The sequence below is a fragment of the Ziziphus jujuba genome, chromosome 1 (genome assembly GCF_031755915.1).
Source record: "Ziziphus jujuba cultivar Dongzao chromosome 1, ASM3175591v1".
Taxonomy (NCBI): Eukaryota; Viridiplantae; Streptophyta; class Magnoliopsida; order Rosales; family Rhamnaceae; genus Ziziphus; species Ziziphus jujuba.
In genome coordinates, this window is record NC_083379.1 from 38,248,160 (window position 1) to 38,268,416 (window position 20,257).

The 20,257-nt window shown below is 34.7% G+C and overlaps 3 protein-coding genes and 1 pseudogene across 3 annotated transcripts; 1 reads left to right on the forward strand and 3 right to left on the reverse strand.

The window, feature by feature from the left end:
• Positions 1-275: 275 nt before the first annotated feature.
• On the forward strand, positions 276-4,943 carry LOC107431793 (uncharacterized). Its single transcript, XM_048465289.2, has 7 exons — positions 276-700; positions 1,413-1,553; positions 1,646-2,011; positions 2,666-2,911; positions 3,369-3,461; positions 3,924-4,124; positions 4,480-4,943. The coding sequence occupies exons 1-7, from the start codon at positions 389-391 to the stop codon at positions 4,693-4,695; spliced, it is 1,575 nt and encodes a 524-aa protein (XP_048321246.2). The 5' UTR covers positions 276-388; the 3' UTR covers positions 4,696-4,943.
• Positions 4,794-7,165, reverse strand: LOC107431816 (cytochrome P450 716B1). The gene is made up of 4 exons (XM_016042832.4): positions 6,351-7,165; positions 5,785-6,226; positions 5,491-5,678; positions 4,794-5,410 (listed from the first exon to the last, which is right to left on the reverse strand). The coding sequence occupies exons 1-4, from the start codon at positions 6,840-6,842 to the stop codon at positions 5,108-5,110; spliced, it is 1,425 nt and encodes a 474-aa protein (XP_015898318.2). The 5' UTR covers positions 6,843-7,165; the 3' UTR covers positions 4,794-5,107.
• Positions 7,166-14,509: 7,344 nt separating this feature from the next.
• Positions 14,510-17,345, reverse strand: LOC125418180 (beta-amyrin 28-monooxygenase-like). Its single transcript, XM_048465877.2, has 4 exons — positions 16,387-17,345; positions 15,417-15,858; positions 15,103-15,290; positions 14,510-14,980 (listed from the first exon to the last, which is right to left on the reverse strand). Exons 1-4 carry the CDS (start codon positions 16,876-16,878, stop codon positions 14,678-14,680), a joined length of 1,425 nt encoding a protein of 474 aa, XP_048321834.1. The 5' UTR covers positions 16,879-17,345; the 3' UTR covers positions 14,510-14,677.
• Positions 17,346-17,950: 605 nt separating this feature from the next.
• LOC107431784 (cytochrome P450 716B1-like) lies at positions 17,951-20,005 on the reverse strand (annotated as a pseudogene).
• Between the last annotated feature and the right edge of the window lie 252 nt (positions 20,006-20,257).

The window sequence follows — 20,257 nt, forward strand, 5'->3', positions numbered from 1 at the left end:
TGCTTGCATTTGGAATATGAATTCAAGTATAGAATATTATAAACTTTTTGGAAATTAATTTTAAGTTTAATTACGTTGCAATTGGTTTCAATTAAAGGAAAAAAAAAAAGAATTACTTTGTCGTTATCAAATGAAATCAACTAATTAATAACTTATAGGAAAGGATATTCCGACGAAAAAAATAATAATAATAATTATGTGAAAGGATGCATGAAAAACTACACGTCGTTTGGATAGAGCGCAAAACAATAAACGGTATCACTCATATGCGTCCAGGAAAGTCAAAACGACTATCGTATGCGCAAAAGAAACTAAAGTTCAATGTTGGAGAGGAGCGGAAGATAGATTAACACAGGGCCTCTCTTCTTGAGTTTCGCAAGCAAAATCCATGGCTTCCTCTGCATCTGTGCTCTGCACAACCGCCATTGTCATCGTCCTCTTGGCGCCTCAACTGCTGCTTGCTGTAAAATTACCATTTCATCCCCGGGACGTGCTTCCTCTCTTACCCAGACACATTTCATGGCCAGTCCTCAACTCCCTTCACGGCGCTGTCGACCTTCTTCCCAGTTTCGTTGGCTCTGCGTCGTCTCCAGACGATGCTCTGGAGTGGAAAGGAGCTTGCTTTTACGAGAATACTGCTTGGATGGAGTTCCACAACAAGACCGGAAGTGAATTTGGTGGTGGCACACTTCATATCAAGGTTTTCTTGAGAAAATAAATAAAATAAAATAAAAATTTGATTTGAGATTGTTGGGATTTGTTTTCATTTTTTATTTTTTATTTTTTAGCGTTTCTTTTAGCAATTTGAGTTCTTGGTTATCTAAGTTGATTTTTGCTATGTTCCATTTTCAAATCTTAGTTTTCTTAGTTTAGTCGATTCTAGTTTGATTTTGTGGAAGATTGGAGATTTGCATATTTAATATTGGAATTTGTGAACTTAATTGCTAATTTTCAATTTATACGGGTTTTCTTTTGATGAGTAATTTGAGGTTTGTGGTCTATCAGATACCGCCATTGATTTTAATTGGGTTTGGTCGTAGCTACTCTATTTACAAAATTATAGACATTTTGAGTATAGAATTCCAAATGCATTATCGGTTTCCGGGGCGTCTTTTTCCTTTTTGAATGTGGCTTTTTCCTTGGTTCTTTTGCTTATTAATATGTCATGGAAAGCGGAGTTCAGAATTTAAATTAAAGAAATTTCCTCAACGGTTTTTTATGTTGGGGATGTGAAGTGTGTCACTTCATATGATCCTGTTAAACTCAATAATGCTTAGCAGCTTTGTATCTTGTGATATTGCTACAGTGGTTTATAAATTTACCAGCATGGTCTGTTTGTTTACGAGGCAAAATCAAATTATTACAATTCGAACTTCTAAATTGCAATGACTTAGAAGTCTTAACTAATCCAGGTTAGCAAAGCTCATAGTTGGACATGTATGGATATATACCTCTTTGCAACTCCATACCGGGTAACATGGGATTACTACTTCCTGTCTCGGGAGCATACGCTTGAGTTTGAAGAATGGGAAGGGAAAGCTGAGTATGAGTATGTAAGTTGGCAGTTTTTGTAACTCAAAATTCACTAGGTTTGTTTTGAAGAATGAATGTTTGTGTAATGTAACCTGTTCCTTCCACATATCAGGTGAAACAAAAGGGTGTTTCCATTTTTCTGATGCAAGCAGGGATGCTGGGAACTCTTCAAGCATTATGGGATGTCTTCCCGTTATTCACAAATACTGGATGGGGTGAGAATTCGAACATTGGGTTTCTCAAGAAACACATGGGAGCTTCATTTGATCAACGTCCTCAGCCATGGGTAACAAACATCAGTGTTGATGATATTCACTCTGGAGACTTCCTTGCAATATCAAAGATACGTGGGCGATGGGGTGGGTTTGAGACTCTTGAGAAGTGGGTTACTGGAGCTTATGCTGGTCATACTGCTATTTGCTTAAAAGATTCTGAAGGCAATTTATGGGTTGGTGAATCAGGACATGAGAATGAGGAGGTAAACTCATTATACTAGCTAAATGTTATACAAAAAAGCAGTTACTTCTAGTTTCTAGATATAATCATTAATCATTTTATTTATTCAGGAACTGCATGGTATCACCTTTATTAGTTTTGATTAGGTATTTAGTATATGTACCTTTCAGTATTTAGTCTGGATATATATGATTAGCTTGCACTCACGTTGCCCAGTTTGGTCGGTACTAGACCCTGGCTGATCTATAAGTTTCTGATTGTCTCTGCCCTCAGATTTATGGGCATTCCATTCTATAACTTTGGCGAACATCCACCTTCTTTTCTCATTCTACTGCTTCTTGATCAAGTTTTTGTCTTAACAAAAGACCATATATTTTGCCCTTATGTTTCTACAGCTTCTTGGTAAGTTTTATTACTTATTTGTTAGATGGCAATTTAATCTTTTATGTATTCCGTTTAGACAATTGTGATGAATTACTATTAGGCATTAGGATCCATGGTTCTATTACTGTTTTTCTTTTTGAACCTTGTGCTTTGGTAAAGATGGAAAAGGTGTGGTCTTATGTGGCAATTTAGAAGGAAAACAGAAAGAAAGAAAGAAAGAAAGAAAGAAAGAATACACAGAAGTGATTCGGGGTTGATGCACAAGTGATGCTTTTCTCTTTCATTCTTGTAGGGAGAAGATATCATTGCTGTTTTACCTTGGGATGAGTGGTGGGAATTTGAGTTGAATAACGATGACTCCAATCCTCATATTGCATTGCTTCCTTTGCATCCCGATATGCGAGCAAAGTTTAATGAGACTGCTGCCTGGGAATATGCAAAGAGCATGGCAGGCAAACCATATGGATATCATAACATGATATTTAGCTGGATAGATACCATAGACAAGAACTTTCCGCCTCCCTTGGATGCTCATCTGGTATGACTCTTTTATCTTAACTTAAGATTTATTAGAATGCAAGTTTTGCTGTATAATTAGTGAAGAGATTTTTTCTGTGTCTAACTTTTTATTATTATTATTATTATTATTATTTATTTATTTGTTTATTTATTTTTGCAATCCTAGCCACAATTTCTGACCTTTTTTGGGTAGGTTATTTCAAAATCAGGTTGAGACACAGTGTTTCGATTTTATTATCTCTGAATTTTGGTTTCACCTCAGTATGATATAAAAGTTGCTTTAGTTTTTGTTTCCACGATGTGTCTACTAGTATGAGCATTTTCTGAGACATGCCATAGATAGCTGTTACATGGGTGTGTTGTCTACATAGAAAAAAAGATAACACTAATGTACCTTGTTGTGCTTTCTCTCTTTTTCTCTTTCTCTCCCTGTTCATTGGCTATTTGATTCAATTCTAAGCTCTGTGGTACAACAGGTCGCATCTGTTATGACAATTTGGAATCATGTTCAACCTGATTATGCTGCTAATATGTGGAATGAAGCCTTGAACAAACGTCTTGGGACTCAGGTATGGTGATATCCTCATTTCATTCTATGCAAATTGTTAGCTAAATAAAACTCTGGTTGAATTAGTCAGGTTCTTTTCTGTAAAACCTGTAACTCCTGTTGTTAGAAGAATGGTATATTTGGTGCCCATAGATGTAAACTAAATGGCCTGAAAAGTTCATTCCCTGTTAAACACGATTTTGTCATATAGATCATGTGGTGAATTTAATATGTGACGATTCATTGGTCACCATCATCTCATGGCTGAATATATAAATTATAATATAGGTTTGACTGCCAGTTATTAGAACTTATCACAAAACTGGCAAGTAATTGACTGTTTAATTTAGAAATATGTTGGACCTCATTGGTCCAGAATTCATTAGTGGTTGAAATTCAAGGAACTAGTCAAAATAATATTTGGAATTTAATATATCATCATTATTGTTTGAATTACTTGATACAGATTTTTCGTTTCATGCAGGGCCTTGATCTTCCTAATATTCTAGTAGAAATTGAAAAGCGTGGGTCATCTTTTGATGAACTGCTGACAATTCCAGAGAAAGATGATTGGATATACAGTGATGGGAAGTCAACATCTTGCGTTGCTTTTGTTCTTGAAATGTACAAGGAGGCAGGACTATTTGATTCAGTAGCTAAATCAATCCAAGTCACTGAGTTTACGGTGAGATCATCCAGATTAAATAAGTAATATTGCTGTATGATTGCGCTGATAGAAGGGAAAGGGATTGGTTTATATGTAGAAAATAAATTAATTTTGAATTTAAAAAATACATATTGGTCCTATGGTAAGACATTTATAAGCAAAATGGACGAGCACTGACCTCCTTCATTGCCTTGTCAATATGCATTTTACAATAATATTTTAGGGAACAGAAAAGTTTTTAAAAAAAAAAAGTTTGTTAGATTGTTTTACAGATATCTGTTTGAGATATGATCTTTTGGTGATTTAGAAATAAAGTTCTGTATAAAGTTCTTTCTTAAGGAGTTATTTCACATGTGTATCTTTGATTATGCAGATAAAAGATGCATACATGCTAAAATTCTTTGAGAGTAATTCAAGCCGCCTGCCAAAGTGGTGCAATGAAGGGGACAAAGTAGAGCTTCCATTTTGTCAGATTCGAGGGAAATATCGAATGGAATTACCTGGATACAATACAATGGAACCATACCCTAATATGAATGAAAGGTGCCCATCTCTGCCTCCTGACTACTTCAGACCACAGAATTGCTAGAAGTCTTCATTCTTTTTTCTTTTTGTTACCCTCTTGATGTCATACTGGTTTTCTTCTGATGTAAGTTCACATAGTATTGTTTGAAACAAAGTATGGAAGATGCCACAATGAAAAATTCATCGGTGTCGATTGTAAATATGTTTCTTGGTACAAATGGAGGACTTAAAATTATTGTACAATGTTCATGATAGAAATTGTGATGTATTTTATTTCCTTAATTTATACAATGCTTCCAAACTTTTTAAGCTTGTGTCCAGGCTGCCAATCTTGAATATGGAATACCATCAAATTTTGGGAGATTATTTAAGAGAAACTAACATGGTTGATGCTTGACTTCTTCCATTTGGAATTTTGGATTGAGAATTTGGACCACAAAATGAGGCATTAATGATAAGTAACCCAGAAACCAATTTTAGTAGTTTTTCTTTGACGTGATTTGAAGGGGTAATCCTTGTGCTGGCACTGGTGCTGGATCCCTGCAAAAAGAACTGTCTGCTAGTAGCTTCCAATTGAACTGAGTGACCAGATGATGGATTGCAACTAGAGTTTCAATCCTTGCAAACTCATTTCCAGGGCATATCCGTGGTCCTCCTCCAAATGCAACAAAACAATAGGGTGGTACGGGTGATTGTTTCTCGAATCTACTGGGATCAAATTTTGATGGTTCTGGGAATATGCTAGTTTCCATATGAGTCATTGATGAAGCCCAGAATATCTATACATTAAGCAAGAGGGCATTTACTAAAGCAGGAGAGAAAAAAGCATTGAATACAAAGATGAATAATTTTGACATACTTGCCATCCTTCGGGGATTAGGTAACCACCATATTCGATATCCTTCACAGCCTTCCTAAAGCCACCAAAGACAGGAGGAACCATCCTCAGAGTCTCCATTGCTACCGTCCATGTGTACTTCATCTTAGCAAGGTCCTCCCATGTCAGAAACTCTCCTGAAGGCTTGCTATTTGCTATCTCTTCCTGCTCTGCAACCATAACAGTTTATAAAGCCAAGATAATGATAAAGGTTAGCCAATTTATTATGGCAATTTACCATGTTGTTGTAGAGGGAAAAGAAAGATCTTGAAATACCTTGAACAACAGCTGCATAAATGGCTGGTTCATTAGCTAGAAACCGCACAATGAAAGTGAGCAGAACTGATGTAGTATCATACCCAGCAGCCATGGCTAGCATAACATTGTGGATAATCTCCTTCTCAGTAAGTACTTCTTCATTGTCTTCATTTCGCATGCTAAGCAGACAAGAGATGAGGTCTTTCCGTTGGGAAGGATTTCCCTGTTTGAGTTCCTTTCTTTTCTCTTCTATAAATTCCTTCAACATTTTTTGTACCGTTATGCTTGCCTTGAGGCCACGTTTGTAGCGTGTGAAAGGCAAGTTTAGAGGCACTGACCACATTCCTTCTATCATTTGTTTAAAACACTCCAAAAATTTGTCTCTGCGTGCTCCTTTCTCAATCCCAAAAAGAAGAGAGCATATCATGTTGAATGTGAGGATCTTCATCAGTGGCAGGACCTGTCAACAACAAAATTTTTTTTATCTAACATTGATAAATGCATTTGATTTGAAGGCTTTTTTTTTTTTTTTTAAATTTTTATATTATATTTTTTAAATCATAGTATTGATAACGTTGGCTTACTGTTACTTGTTGCTTGCCATTCCAATGCATCTCAAGGTGCTTCCTGTCTTCTCCATCCATTTTTCCCACATACTGCTTCAGCGACTCTGGCTTCAAGAACAATAAAAGTGCATCTCTAACACGTTTATGGTCGTTACCACTCAGTTCTGTTAGATTTCTGTCGCCCAAAATCATCCTAATAGACTCATTTTGCTGGTTTGCAATCATGCTGCTGTCACCATTGAAGACAAACTTGTTCGCAGCCTGTCCATGAATGAAAACTGTGGGTTTTCCAAAGAGGGTTAGCTTTGAAATTGGACCATGCTTTCTAACTCTTTGTTGCAGCCATTCTTCTGCTGAATTGGCACGCATGGCTCGAAGAAATCCAATGCTTTGGCCAATAATAGGTATTCCTAGTGGACCTGGAGGCAGTCTTTTGGATGATCTTCTCCATCTTGTGAGGAGAAAGAAGACTGGGATGAGAAGCAGGAAAATAGTGAATAGGATATTCATGATGGTGAAGTGAGATAGAGAGAGAGAGAGAGAGAGGGGAAATGAACGTTGGTAAAGAAGATGGTTTGTATAAGTAATCTCTTAAATTAAACGGGAGTTTTATAGAAGAAACCCGGATTCGTTTTTGTTGGGTTTTTGGGTGGCTGATTGGGTATATACTCTTTTAGGCTGAAAAAGTCTATGCATCTGTTTTTTATATTTGAAAGCTGAAACTCAACTAATTGTTTGGAGGGATAAATACAGAAATTTTTGTAAAGCTAATAGGAAAGACAGAAAACCAATATTATAGTTTTAAGTGATTTTCACATATAGGCAGAGACAACTTTGTAATGAATGAATTTTTTGTTTTTGTCTTTGTTTTATTTTTGATTGGTTCTTATTTTATTTATTAATTTATTATTATTATTATTATTTTTTTAACTAAAGTTGGGATTAAGAAGGAAAATACAAAAGTAACTTTACAATTACCAATTAAACCTCTTTTCTATATGCATATGTTTTCGGGCTGAGACCTATCGTAGGTAGGGATGGGCTCAGTGCGGATTAGTTCGGTTTTTGGGGTTTTTTTAAACCTAACCGACCAATTCGGTTTGGGTTGGTTACATAACCGAACCCAATACAAAAACCGAACCGAACCGAACCGACCATACTTGATCGGTTTGGGTTGGGTTTGCCGGTTGGGCCGGTCTGGGCTTCGTGTTGGGCCTCGGCCCAAATTGTATATATATATATATATTTCGAATTTGGTATTTTTCGGACCAAAATTGTATAAAAATTTTTTTAGACCTTTTTAATCATCAATCTATATTTTAAATTAGATATTCTTTTCAAATTATTCTTTAAATTAAATAATTTTAACATACATCCATCCACCTAAACAAAAATACCAAATAAGTTAATTATTAAGCATCAAACATATTAAATAATACAACACATAATCATACAACTATAATACAAATCTACAACTACCACCACCAAATTATAAACCATACATCAACAAATAAAGTATATAACAAGTCTACAACCATTATTAGCTACAAAATAAAATACAACCCATATTTGAAATCTAAAATTTTAAAATAAACTTATAATTAAATAAACTAATAATCCATAAAAATAAAAATTAGTTTAAATATTGTTTTCTTCCACATTCTCCATTGCATGAAAAGCCACCAGCAGCAACCACAAGCTCACTACCTCAATAAACCAAATTCCATTCATCCTTCAACAAACATTAAAATTATAAATAAACATTAAACATTAAGCATTAAATGTAAAGAATTAGCAATCAATAAACATTAAGTGTATTACTAAAATATTATCTAACTTAAAAGATAATTGATGATTTGGAATTAACAACAAACTTACCAAGTAATCATATATCAATTAGGTGGAGGTAAACTTTGTTTTGTAACCCAAGATGCTCCTAAACAAATTAAAATATGATATTAGATTAATTAGTAAGCTAAAAGAAGTTGTAAATATTACTAAAAAATTCTAAAAACTCTAAAATAGATAATAAAAATAAAATTACAAATAATAATAATAAAAAAAATTCTTACCCGATTCAATAGAATCATAATATGCGACATCTTCTATTGGTATTTCAACTCTATAATCATACGTCATAGGCTTTGATTGCAACCAATTTTGAGAACAAATCAAAGCCTCCACCATTTTTGGACCCAATGAACTTCGGAATGCATCAAGAATACGCCCTCCGGTACTAAAAGCAGATTCGGATGCTACTGTAGAAACTGGAATGGCGTATACATCTCTTGCAATTTGAGATAAAATTCGATATTTTGTCCAATTATTTTTCCACCAAGCCAAAATATCAAATTTCTCACTCTCCACATCCTCACATGGATCAAACAAAAATTTATCAACCTCATTCTTTATTTCCAATTCATTTTTTTCCATTTTTTTTTTTTAAATTGTGATTCTTTCAAACGCCGACGATCATCTATGCTTCCATCATCCAATGAATCCATCATCATCCCACTTTGTTGTGCTTGCATTGATTGACCATCAGTTGAATTTGATACTTTAGAACTCCCATTCATAGAATCAATTTCCTTATAGAAGTTGTAAAGGTTAACTAAAGTATCTTTTACATCCCTAGTCAAAGATTCAACCATACCACTTTCATAAGCATCCTCAAAAAGATATGATACATATTCCAGCTTATATCGTGGATCAAGCACAATGGCAATAAGCAACAACTTGTTGACATTTCCAAGTGAACCCCAATATTTGTCAAACTTTATCAACATTTTCTTTGCCATATCGGCCATCAAATGATTTTGACTATTACTCCATTCAACAAGTGCATTATACATCAAACTCAATTCATGAAAACATATATTAGAAGTAACAGTCAAAGAGGCACTAAACTTTAAGGTAACTTCATAAAAAGTAGCAAGAAATTTCACAAAAACCCTTGCACTATCCCAATCTTTAATTAGAGGTGGTCCGGCTCTCTTCCTTCCTACTTCATCTTCCTCAAAATATCCAAGATAATGTCCATCAGCATCTATCATCCTATCAAAACCTTTTTGATACTTCAAAGCCGAGTTCAACATCAAATAGGTGGAATTCCACCTAGTAGACACATCCAAAACTACGGTTTCTTTATATTCAATTTTCTCCTTCTCTACACATTCTTTAAATTTGTTTAACCTTGAAGGAGATGATCGAACATATCTAATAGCATTACGAATTCCAGCAATACTATCATGGATTTCCTTTAATCCAAATGTCACAATTAAATTTACAATATGTGCAGCACAACGAACATGTAAAAACTCACCATCCAAAACATTTCCTTTCCAATAATTTAATTTTTCTTTCAAAAAATTAACAGCCACATCATTTGAAGAAGCATTATCAACCGTTATTGTGAAAACCCTTTCAATACCCCATTCAATCAAACAATTTTCTATAACCTTACCAATTGTCTCACCCTTATGATTTTGCACAATACAAAAATTTAAAATTCTCTTATGCAACTTCCAATCATCATCAATGAAATGAGCGGTAAGAGTCATGTAATTGTTATTTTGAATGGAAGTCCATGTGTCCGTCGTAAGACAAACCCTTTGCTTCCTCAATGAAAACACACTCTTCAAAATTTTTTTCTCATCTAAGTACAACTGAAACACATCTCTAGAAATTGTTCTACGAGATGGCGGTTCAAACTTAGGGTTCAAAGCATTACAAAACTTTCTAAACCCTTCTCCTTCAACGTGGCTAAATGGTAACTCGTCCATGATGATCATTTCTGCACATGCAAGCCTACATGCCTCTTTACTAAATGTTGTACTCATAGAGACCAAATTGCTACTACCACTTTCAAATGAAAGAACTTGTTGCTTTTTATCCTCCATCCTATTAGGGTATTTTTTGCATTGGTTCATCAAATGGTTTCGCAATGCCTATGCTTCACTACACTTTCCAAAAGCAATTTTTGACCTTCCCACATGCAAAAATAACGAGAAAAAGGCTAAGTAACTTACCTCCAAATAATAGACAATCACACAATTGTTTGTGATCTTGGAATTAAACGAAGAAAAGGAATGCTATTCGATTTATGCAAGTCACGATAGGCTGTTTGATTTTATCTACAAAACAGGGGAAAAAAATATATTAGACCACAAAGCAAAATAAAAAAAATAAAATTGCAATACTAATTAGAAAAAACAGAAAAAAAAAAAAGTTTGCTATACACTTCTTCCATCCAAACTCCTGGTGTTAAGACTGATTAGAAAAAACAGCATTCCATAGTTTCCATGTATAATATTTTATGTATTTAAAATAGCATAGATTCTTTAAGTAATGGGAAACAACCACCAAAGGAAATTAAAAGAGAATAAATTCCAGAGAATTAGAAGCTTATCAAACCTGCCACATCTGTTCTACCATTTGGAGAGGAATTAGATTCACTGCCCAAATTAGTGCTGACTGCTGAGAGTTTGAGAAGCCTGTCCAACAGGTGATTCAGGCAAGCTGTTTGGTCCTTGAAGGTGACTGAAGAAGTAGCTTTCTTCCAATATATTCTGCGATTGTGAACAAAAAATGCAGGTTAAGGTTTTTATTCATATTTATCAAGACAAAAAGTTTTAGTTATGCATAAATAATTTTGAGTGACTTGAGGAAAAAAACCTCATATATAATTATATATAAATATATAAATAAAAATATATATATATATATATATATATATATATATATGCAGCTTGTACTTTAAGTTTAGCTTGTACATAATTATGAACATTATTATGATGAATTTATATAATAATTGGACAGATACTGCCAAGTCCACCATTCAACAAAATAAGCCATTTGAATCAAACAAACAACAATATAAACACTCTGATTTGCACAAGATTTTAGGGCATAAATATAAATGAATTGAAATAAAAAAATAATATTTATTTTCCATCATTCATGCAAATGACATAATTGAGTACAAGTATGCATTTTTAACCATTAAGAGCAAGAATCAAATTGGCAATGACAGATTGTTCAACAAAGAAATTAATTTTCAAATATTTTTAAAGTTCTAGATTCAAAATTACTATTATTTGATAAAGAAATTGTACATAACCCAAAAAGTTTCCACTTATTAGTTTTCTTAATCATTGTTCTTTTTTATATCACTTATCACCAACCAAATCATTCTGCACCTACACCATTACACAAGAAAAGAATAAACTTAAACATCACCCAAATAACAGGAAAAGAAAAAAAGTGAAATTTGACTATCTTTTAAGAGGAAAAACCAGGTGAATATTTTTATTGAATTAAAAAAAAAAGGAGAAAGGTTTTTTGTCCATTTAATTCTCTAAAATGTAAAATTTAGAAAATATATTTAAAGAACTCTTAACATTGACTAGTCTGAGTCAATACTCAATATTTTATTGGATTACCGGGTTTTAGGCAAAAGCATGAAAAAGTAATGAATTAACTGCCTTCTATGGCAGTCTTTAACTCTTTTTAAGCCAGCAAAAGCTCCGCTACTCACTCTTTTAAATAGATCACAGCAACTGGGTATTTTCTACTTTTCGTTTTCAGTTCTCTGTATTTGCTTTCTCTGAATCTGTTTTTTTTTTTTTTTTTTTGGGTGTTTCCAGAAAGTAATAAAAATACTATTTTTCTGTTTTTCTGCTTGTGTTTGTTTTTTCTCTAAATCAGAATCAGATGGTGCCATTCTCATCTTGTTGCTGTATCGATTGAGATGAGAGGAGCTTCTCCGAGTCCCGTGGAGCCCAGACTCCGTTTGTCTGCTTCAGCTAAGTCAGTCTCTTTCTGTCTCTGTCTCTTTGTTTTCTGTGTTTCATTGCTTTCATTTCTGGGTTTTTAGCTTAATTGGGTTGTGAAGGATGATTGCAATTTCCCGGAAAATTGTTTAATTTGTGCATAGGTGTTTCAGTGTTTGTGTAATTAGGATGTAGAGTGAGCCTCGTGAAAGTGTTGAGTGTTACAAGATTTGAATTGTGTGAGATGCAAAGATCTATTTAATTTTCCAATCCGAAGGGAAGCAGAAAGGAACGAAAAAAAAATAAAATAGAAGTTGCTAACTCGAAATAAAATAAAATTATGAAAGATTTCCTTTCAATTTCAATCAATCAATAATCACTATAATAATAATAAGAAATATAATGATTTTTACCTGCAGAGCTTGGGACTTGGGAGGGCGACGAGTGGTGGCGAATGGTGATCGGCGAGAGGGCGACGAGTGGACTGGGTCCGGTGCCGGCGGTTGTTCAAGTGGTGGCGTTGCTTGGGAGTTCAATCGGGTGGTGGCTGGCCGGAGGATGCTGCCTGCGAGTGGCGATTGGCGACGCGAATGCTAGGGCTTCAATTTCGTTTTGTGAGAATCTGAGATTGTGTTGACTGTTGAGTGCTGTCACTGTTGTGTATTGTGTTTTCATCTTGAAATCCAACGGTGGTAATTAGATGGTGAGAGATCAATGGCTTACAAAATTTCATAGAAATAATTTAATGAAAATAATTTTTGCAAAATGGCTCTTTGGTTATGAAACGGTTCGGTTCGGATTGGGTGGGTTAAAATTCCTTCCAACCCGTAATCTGAACCGAAAATCTAACATTTTTATATGTATAACCCGATCCAAACCGATTAAACAATAAAAACTAACCCAAACCGACCCAAATTTTTTGGTTTGGTCGGTTTTGTCGGGTCAGATCGGTTTTTGCCCACTCCTAATCGTAGGAATTCCTAGTTCTAAATTTAATCAGTGTTCATAGAATGAACCTAGATGTGTTTTTGCAAGGCCGGCCTGGGATTTTGGGTAAGCATATTTTATAGGTTGGTTTTTTTAATATTTTTTAGATGCATAATTTATAATTAAACTATTACAATCAAATTATTCTAGTATTTTTTTTTTTAATAAACACCATTGTCAATTCATTTAAATAATAAAACAACTAGAAGATTAAGTATATGTATGTGATCACATTTATAGTCTTGTTGAAGGCAAAAAAAAAAAAAAAAAATGATAACTATAGTTGTAAATTAATTTAAAACCTAAAATAATAAAAAAAATGTTCATTTTATTATTATTTTTACTAGAAATTTAATATTTCAATTTCTTAAATATTCTTAAAAAAATAATAAAAAAATTTAAAATATTCAAGACCCCGACAAATGGGATGTTGTGGCAGTGCGCACTCAGGGCCGGCACTGTTTTTCTGTTCCGTGTATTGTTCCTCTCTAGGCCGAAAATTCCATGCCTGTTTTCTAGCTAGGAGCTTCATTATCTTTAGTTTGACAAGACAAGTACAACAACAATTTATTTATTTATAACCAAAGAATAAAAAAAAAAAAAAAAAAAAAAAAAACTAATTATCTTAAAAGCAAACTTGGCACATTTGTTTGGATTCTAGTTGACGAGTAATTTGAAAATAGAGTGATCGCACAGAGAGCTGAATGAATAAAGACAAAAACTATAACATCTTAAAGAGTCCCAGGTACAACTCATATGAATTTTTTCATCGGAATTAAATATTCAATCCATCAAGTTTATTAATCTTCTGATCTTTTCAGACACCAGATGATCCAGCTTCTTTTTAAGTATAGGTTTTCTACAGCTTTTTACAAGTATGGTATAAACCTTAAGTGATGATTGGTGTCCATAATCCAGAATTACAATTGCAAGTAGGAAAGCAATTTTTTTTAACAAAATAAATGAAATGAGCTCAAAAGGTTTATATATATAAGATGATTTCAATATAATGGTCACAGTCTGTAGCTCATTCTACACTTGGGGGTAAAAGAAAAACTGAATAGTTGAAAATGAGAACACAGAGCAACATCATATCCAACTGCTATTGGCCATCAACATCCATGACTGGAGGCACTGAATTACACTAAAATTTAAATCAACTGGCCACTGAAAACTTAACAAATTTAGGGGATCCAATAGAGGTTTCGGTTTGAGTGTGATCCAAATACATCCATTTAAAATCTTGAGGATCTATAAAATAAATCAAATAAGTTCAAAAGATTTGTATAATATAATTTCAATATAGTAACTACAGTTAGGTTGATTTTTATACGTTAGGGAGAAAATTATCACTTTTATTGTTGAAAATCAGAACACAGTGCAATATTATATTTAACCTTAGTTCAAATCCATTGGCCACAGAAAATTTAATAATAGGCTTTATTTGATAATTTAACACAGTGCAACATGATAATTGTTGTACAAGTTTTCCAACCTTGGTTTGAGAATTTGGAAGTAAGGAGTTTGGTGTCTTTTAGAAGTAGGCATGGCTACAATTCTGGTGATTGAAAACTGAATATTACAGATTTACAGTGGTTTCTTTGGGCTGATTTGAACTGGCAATCCTTGTGCTGGTATCGGCGTGGGATCCCTGAAATAAGAATTGTCCGCTAATAGCTTCCAGTTGAACTTAGTGACAAGATGATGTACTGCAACAAGAGTTTCAATCCTTGCAAACTCGTTTCCTGGACATATCCGCGGTCCTCCTCCAAATGAAACAAAGCAGTAGGGTGGAACTGATGCTTGTTTCTCGAATCTACTGGGATCAAATTTTGATGGTTCTTTGAATATGCTAGTGTCCATATGAGTCATTGATGAAGCCCAGAATATCTAAACATTAAGCAAGAGGAATACTTATAGGACTAAAGCAGGAGAAAGAGAGAGAGAGAGAGAGAGAGAGAGAGAGAGAGAGAGAGAGAGAGAGGGCATTGAAAACAATGGTTTTGACATACTTGCCATCCTTTAGGGATGAGGTAACCGCCATATTCGATATCTTTCAGAGCCTTCCTGAAGCCACCAAACACAGGAGGAACCATCCTCAGAGTCTCCAATGCTACTTTCCATGTGTACTTCATCTTAGCAAGGTCCTCCCATGTCAGAAACTCTCCCGAGGGCTTGCTTTTAACTATCTCTTCTTGTTCTGAAAAAGTAGTAATTTATTTTATGAATTTTTATTTATTTTTTACTCCTGCAGTCCTGCTTATAATTGTTTAATCTGCAAACGCAAAGCCTATTGTTAGAGTGAAAGAGAGAGAGTTCTGTTTACCTTGAACAACAGCTGCGTAAATGGCAGGTTCATTAGCTAAAAAGCGCATTATGAAAGTAAGAAGACCAGATGTAGTGTCATATCCCGCAACCATGGATACCATAACATTGTGGACAATCTCCATTTCTGTTAGTATTTCTTCATTGTCTTTGTTTCGGATGCTAAGCATGCAGGTGATAAGGTCTTTCCGTGGAGAAGCACCTTCCTGCTCGAGTTCCTTTCTTCTCTCCTGTACAAGTTCTTTAATCATGTTTTGGACCCTTATGCTTGCCTTGATGCTCTGGTTGTAACGTGTGAAAGGCAACTTAAGAGGCACTGACCACATTCCTTCTATCATTTGTTGAAAACACTCCAAAAATTTGTCCCTTCGTGTTCCTTGCTCAATCCCAAAAAGAAGAGAGCATATTATGTTGAATGTTAGGATCTTCATCAGGGGAAGGACCTGTGATCAGCCAGTGAAAAATCATTCTTCACTTTGATTAATGAAGCTTGATTTTTTGAATATATTTTTTGGACACTTACTGAACTATGTTTAGGTTCTTAGCAAGTTTAAACTTGAGGATGGAATTAGATAAATGAAAAAAGTGGCTTTTTCTGTCACAATTACAGACTATGGTTAGAATATACAGTGTTTAGAATCATGTGAACCTCTATTGACGAGGAGATCATAATTGAAGGTGACTATGATTTATGTGGAAACTCCAAGTAGAAAGACATGGCCAGGGATCGATTTTATCGAATCCTTTTCTAATGGCAGTGGAAACTACAAAAGCCTTTTTTTTTTTTTAATCGAGATTTGCTTGCAATGAAATTAATAGTTCAATGATACAAGAGGGTGTTCATGCTGCTATAATTCTAAATTATATATAGTAGTGGTAAATTTTGTAGCTGATATTTTACTGTCATTATCCTACCATTTTAATGTCTCATTCAGCGTAAAGTACTATTGGAAAGAATATTATTGACTTACTGTTATTTGTTGCTTGCCATGCCAATGCATCTCAAGGTGCTTCCTGATTTCTCCATCCATTTTTCCCACATACTGCTTCAGTGACTCAGGCTTCAAGAACAATAGCAGTGCGTCTCTGACACGCTTGTGATCATAGCCGCTCAGTTCAAATATATTCTTCTCACCCAAAATCATCCGAAGAGACTCAGTTTGCTGATTGGTGATGATGCTGCTGTCACTGTTGAATACAAACTTGTTTGCAGCCTGTCCATGAATGAAAACTGTTGGTTTTCCAAAGAGACTTAGCTTTGAAATTGGACCATACTCTCTGACTCTTTGTTGCAGCCACTCGTCCGCTGTGTTGGCACGCATAGCTCGGAGAAGGCCAATGCTTTGGCCTATTATGGGTATTCCTAGTGAACCTGGAGGCAGCCTTTTTGATGATCTTCTCCATCTTGTGAGGAGAAGGAAGACTGGGATGAGAAGCAGGAAAATAGTGAATAGGGCATCCATGATTGTGAAGTGACAGAAAGAGGGGAAATGAAGGTAGGTAAAGAAGATGGTTTGTGCAGGTAATCTCTCAAATTAAATGGGAGTTTTATAGACGAAACCTGGATTCATTTATTTGGGTTTTTGGTTGGCCGGTTGGGTATATACTCTTCTAGGCTGAAAAGTCCATGTATTATTTTTTATTCTTTTAAATATATGAATGCTAAAACTCAATTAATCTATTGTTTGGAGGATAAATACAGCAAATTTTTGTAAAGCTAATAGGAAAGACAGAAAACCAGTGAAATAGTTTAAGTGATTTTCACATATAGGCAGAGACACCAACTTTGTAATAAATGATATTTTTGAATTAAATGAATTTAGTCTCTCAAATTAAATGGGATTTATGGAAGAAACCTGGATTTGTTTTTGTTGGGTTTTTGGGTGGCTGATTGGGTATATACTCTTTTAGGCTGAAAAGTCTATGCATCTTTTTTTATATTTGAATGCTAAAACTCAACTATTATATTGTTGGGAGGGATAATTACAGCCAATTTTTGTAAAGCAAAAAGGAGCAGAAAACCAGTGAAATAGTTTAAGTGATTTTCACATATAGGAAGAGACACCAACTTTGTAATGAATGAATTTTTTGTTTTTAACTAAAGTTGGGATTAAGAAGGAAAATACAAAATTAAATTTGCAATACCCGATTAAACCTCTTTTATATATGCATTTGTTTTTGGGCGAGACAATTATTAAGACTCCTGTTCGAGTATGACGGCAAAATTCAAATATAAAGAGAACATATTTCAATGATTTTTAGATGCAAAATGTCTGGGTTTATAAGGAGCCAATAAGGATAAAGGGATTTCTTTTTATTGTATAAACTTCAAACTCAAAGAAAAAGGCTCTCTTTGAATCGTATATCCCAAGAATTTGGGAAAAAAAATAAATAAATAAAAATTTCCAAACACCATCTATTAAGAGAACATTAGTGTCTTAGAAAAAGAAAAGATATAGCATAATGATTCTTGTAGACATGGAAACCTTTTCTACTATTATATATTTTCTGCCTTGGTTAAGAATTCGGAAGCAAGGCAACTGGGTCATTCAGAAGCAGGCAAGGCTACTATTAAAAACTGAATATGTTACAATGGTTTCCTTGGCATGATTTGAACTGGTAATCCTCGAGCTCGAACCGGCATGGGATCCCAGCTAGAAGAATTGTCTGCCAATAGCTTCCATGTAAACTGAGTGACCAGATGATGGATTGCAACAAGAGTTTCAATCCTTGCAAATTCATTTCCTGGACATATATATCTGTGATCCTCCTCCAAATGCAACAAAGCAGTAGGGTGGAACTGGTGCTTGTTTCTCGAATCTACTGGGATCGAATTTTGACGGTTGTGGGAATATGCTAGTGTCCATATGAGTCATTGGTGAAGCCCAGAATACCTAAAAGTTAAAACAAGAAGGCTTTTAGTTATAGAACCAGTGAAGGACTTAAGGAAATAGACACCCTATTGTCTTTTAAACATTGAAAAAAAGAAAAAAAAAAAAAAGAGTAATGAGATTTTGACTTACTTGCCACCCTTAAGGGATAAGGTATCCATCAAAGTCTATATCTTTCAAAGCCTTCATGAAGCCACCAAAGATAGGAGGAACCATTCTCAGAGTCTCCATTGCTACTTTTCATGTGTACTTCATCTTAGCAAGGTCCTCCCCTGTCAGAAACTCACCTGAGGCCTTGCTTTTAGCTATCTCTTCTTGTTCTGCAACCATAACAATTTTATAATAGCAATTCATATTTTCCTGCTTTTAATTGTTTAATCTGTGAACAAAGCATGTTGTGAGAGTGAAGAGAGAGAGTCCTTTTATACGTTGAACAACAGCTGCATAACTGGCAGGTTCTTTAGCTGGGAAGCGCATAATGAAAGAAAGAAGAACAGAAGAAGTGTCATATCCAGCAACCATGGATATCATAACATTGTGAATAATCTCCTTCTCTGTTAGTACTTCCTCATTGTCTTTGTTTCGGATGCTGAGCATGCAAGTAATATGGTCTTGCCTTGGAGAAGTACCTTCCTGCTCTAGTTGCTTTCTTTTCTCATGTATAAGTTCCTTCAACATGTTTTGGAGCCTCTTGCTTGCCTTGAGGCTGCGGTTGTAGCATGTGAAAGACAACTTAAGAGGGATTGACCACATTCCTTGTACCATTTGTTGAAAGCACTACAAAAATTTGTCTCTGACTGCTCCTTGCTGAAGTCCAAAAAGAAGAGAGGTAATTAGGTTGAATGTGATGGTCTTCATTAGGGGTAGCACCTGTAATCACCAGCCAAAAAGACATTTCTTGACGTTGATTAATGCAAAACTAGAGAGAGGTTCTGGTACTCATCAAGTTTTAAAAGAGGAGGATCGAATTAGATATATGAAAAGAGTGATTGTTCTAACACAACTATAGAATATGGTTAGGATAAACATTGTAAATCATGTGAGCATCCTAATTCCTGTTCATAATTCCTTAATTTTAAACATACATAGAAGTTTCATACTTTGTAGCTTATCTTATAGTATCATTATGCTACCAACATTCAGGGTAGTATATTTGTTTAGCATTGACTCCTTTATTTTATTTGGATTGATAGTGATAAATAATATTAATGTCACTGACTTACTGTTACTTATTGATTTCCATGCCAGTGCATCTCAAGGTGCTTCCTCATTTCTCCATCCATTTTTCTTAGTGACTCTGGCTTCAAGAACAACAAAAGGGCATCTCTAACACGCTTGTGATCTACTCAGTTCCAACAAATTCCTTTCGGCCAAAATCATCTGGATGGACTTAGTTTGTTGGTTGGAAAGGCAGCTGCTATCACTATTGAAAACAAACTTGTTTGCAGCCGTTCTGTGAATGAAAATTGTTGGTTTGCCAAAGAGACTTAGCTTTGAAATTGGACCATACTTTCTGACTCTTTGTTGCAGCCATTGTTCTGCTGCATTGGCACGCATGGCTCAGAGAAAGGCCCATGCTTTGGCCTATTATGGGAATTCCTAGTGAACCTGGAGGAAGCCTTTTTTATGATCTTCTTCCTCTCCAAAAGAGAAGGAAGACTGGGATGAGAAGCAGGAAAATAGTGAATAGAGCACTCATGATGTTGTAGAGACAGGAGAATAGAAGAAGGGTTGGTTTGAAATTTTGAAAGAATTTTGAAAAAGAATAATAAAAGTTTTGACCATCAATTAACGAGAATAGTAATGTCTCATAAAGAAAAACTAGTAATGTCTCAGATAGAAAAACAAGTGTGTATATCTATATATATATAGCATAATGATTCCTTTAGACATGGAAACCTTCTCTGCTATTGTATATTTTCAGCATTGGTTGAGAATTTGGAACTAAGGC

Bases quoted from the DNA above. Each gene is read 5' to 3' on its own strand.
- LOC107431793 (XM_048465289.2), top strand. From the start codon at position 389: ATGGCTTCCTCTGCATCTGTGCTCTGCACAACCGCCATTGTCATCGTC. The intron at 2,012-2,665 runs GTAAACTCATTA...TCATTCTTGTAG, and splicing joins CAGGACATGAGAATGAGGAG to GGAGAAGATATCATTGCTGT. The intron at 3,462-3,923 runs GTATGGTGATAT...CGTTTCATGCAG, and splicing joins ACAAACGTCTTGGGACTCAG to GGCCTTGATCTTCCTAATAT.
- LOC107431816 (XM_016042832.4), bottom strand. From the start codon at position 6,842: ATGAATATCCTATTCACTATTTTCCTGCTTCTCATCCCAGTCTTCTTT. The intron at 6,227-6,350 runs GTAAGCCAACGT...TGTTGTTGACAG, and splicing joins ATGGCAAGCAACAAGTAACA to GTCCTGCCACTGATGAAGAT. The intron at 5,679-5,784 runs GTATTTCAAGAT...TTATGGTTGCAG, and splicing joins TTATGCAGCTGTTGTTCAAG to AGCAGGAAGAGATAGCAAAT.
- LOC125418180 (XM_048465877.2), bottom strand. From the start codon at position 16,878: ATGGATGCCCTATTCACTATTTTCCTGCTTCTCATCCCAGTCTTCCTT. The intron at 15,859-16,386 runs GTAAGTCAATAA...GGCTGATCACAG, and splicing joins ATGGCAAGCAACAAATAACA to GTCCTTCCCCTGATGAAGAT. The intron at 15,291-15,416 runs GTAAACAGAACT...CTACTTTTTCAG, and splicing joins TTACGCAGCTGTTGTTCAAG to AACAAGAAGAGATAGTTAAA.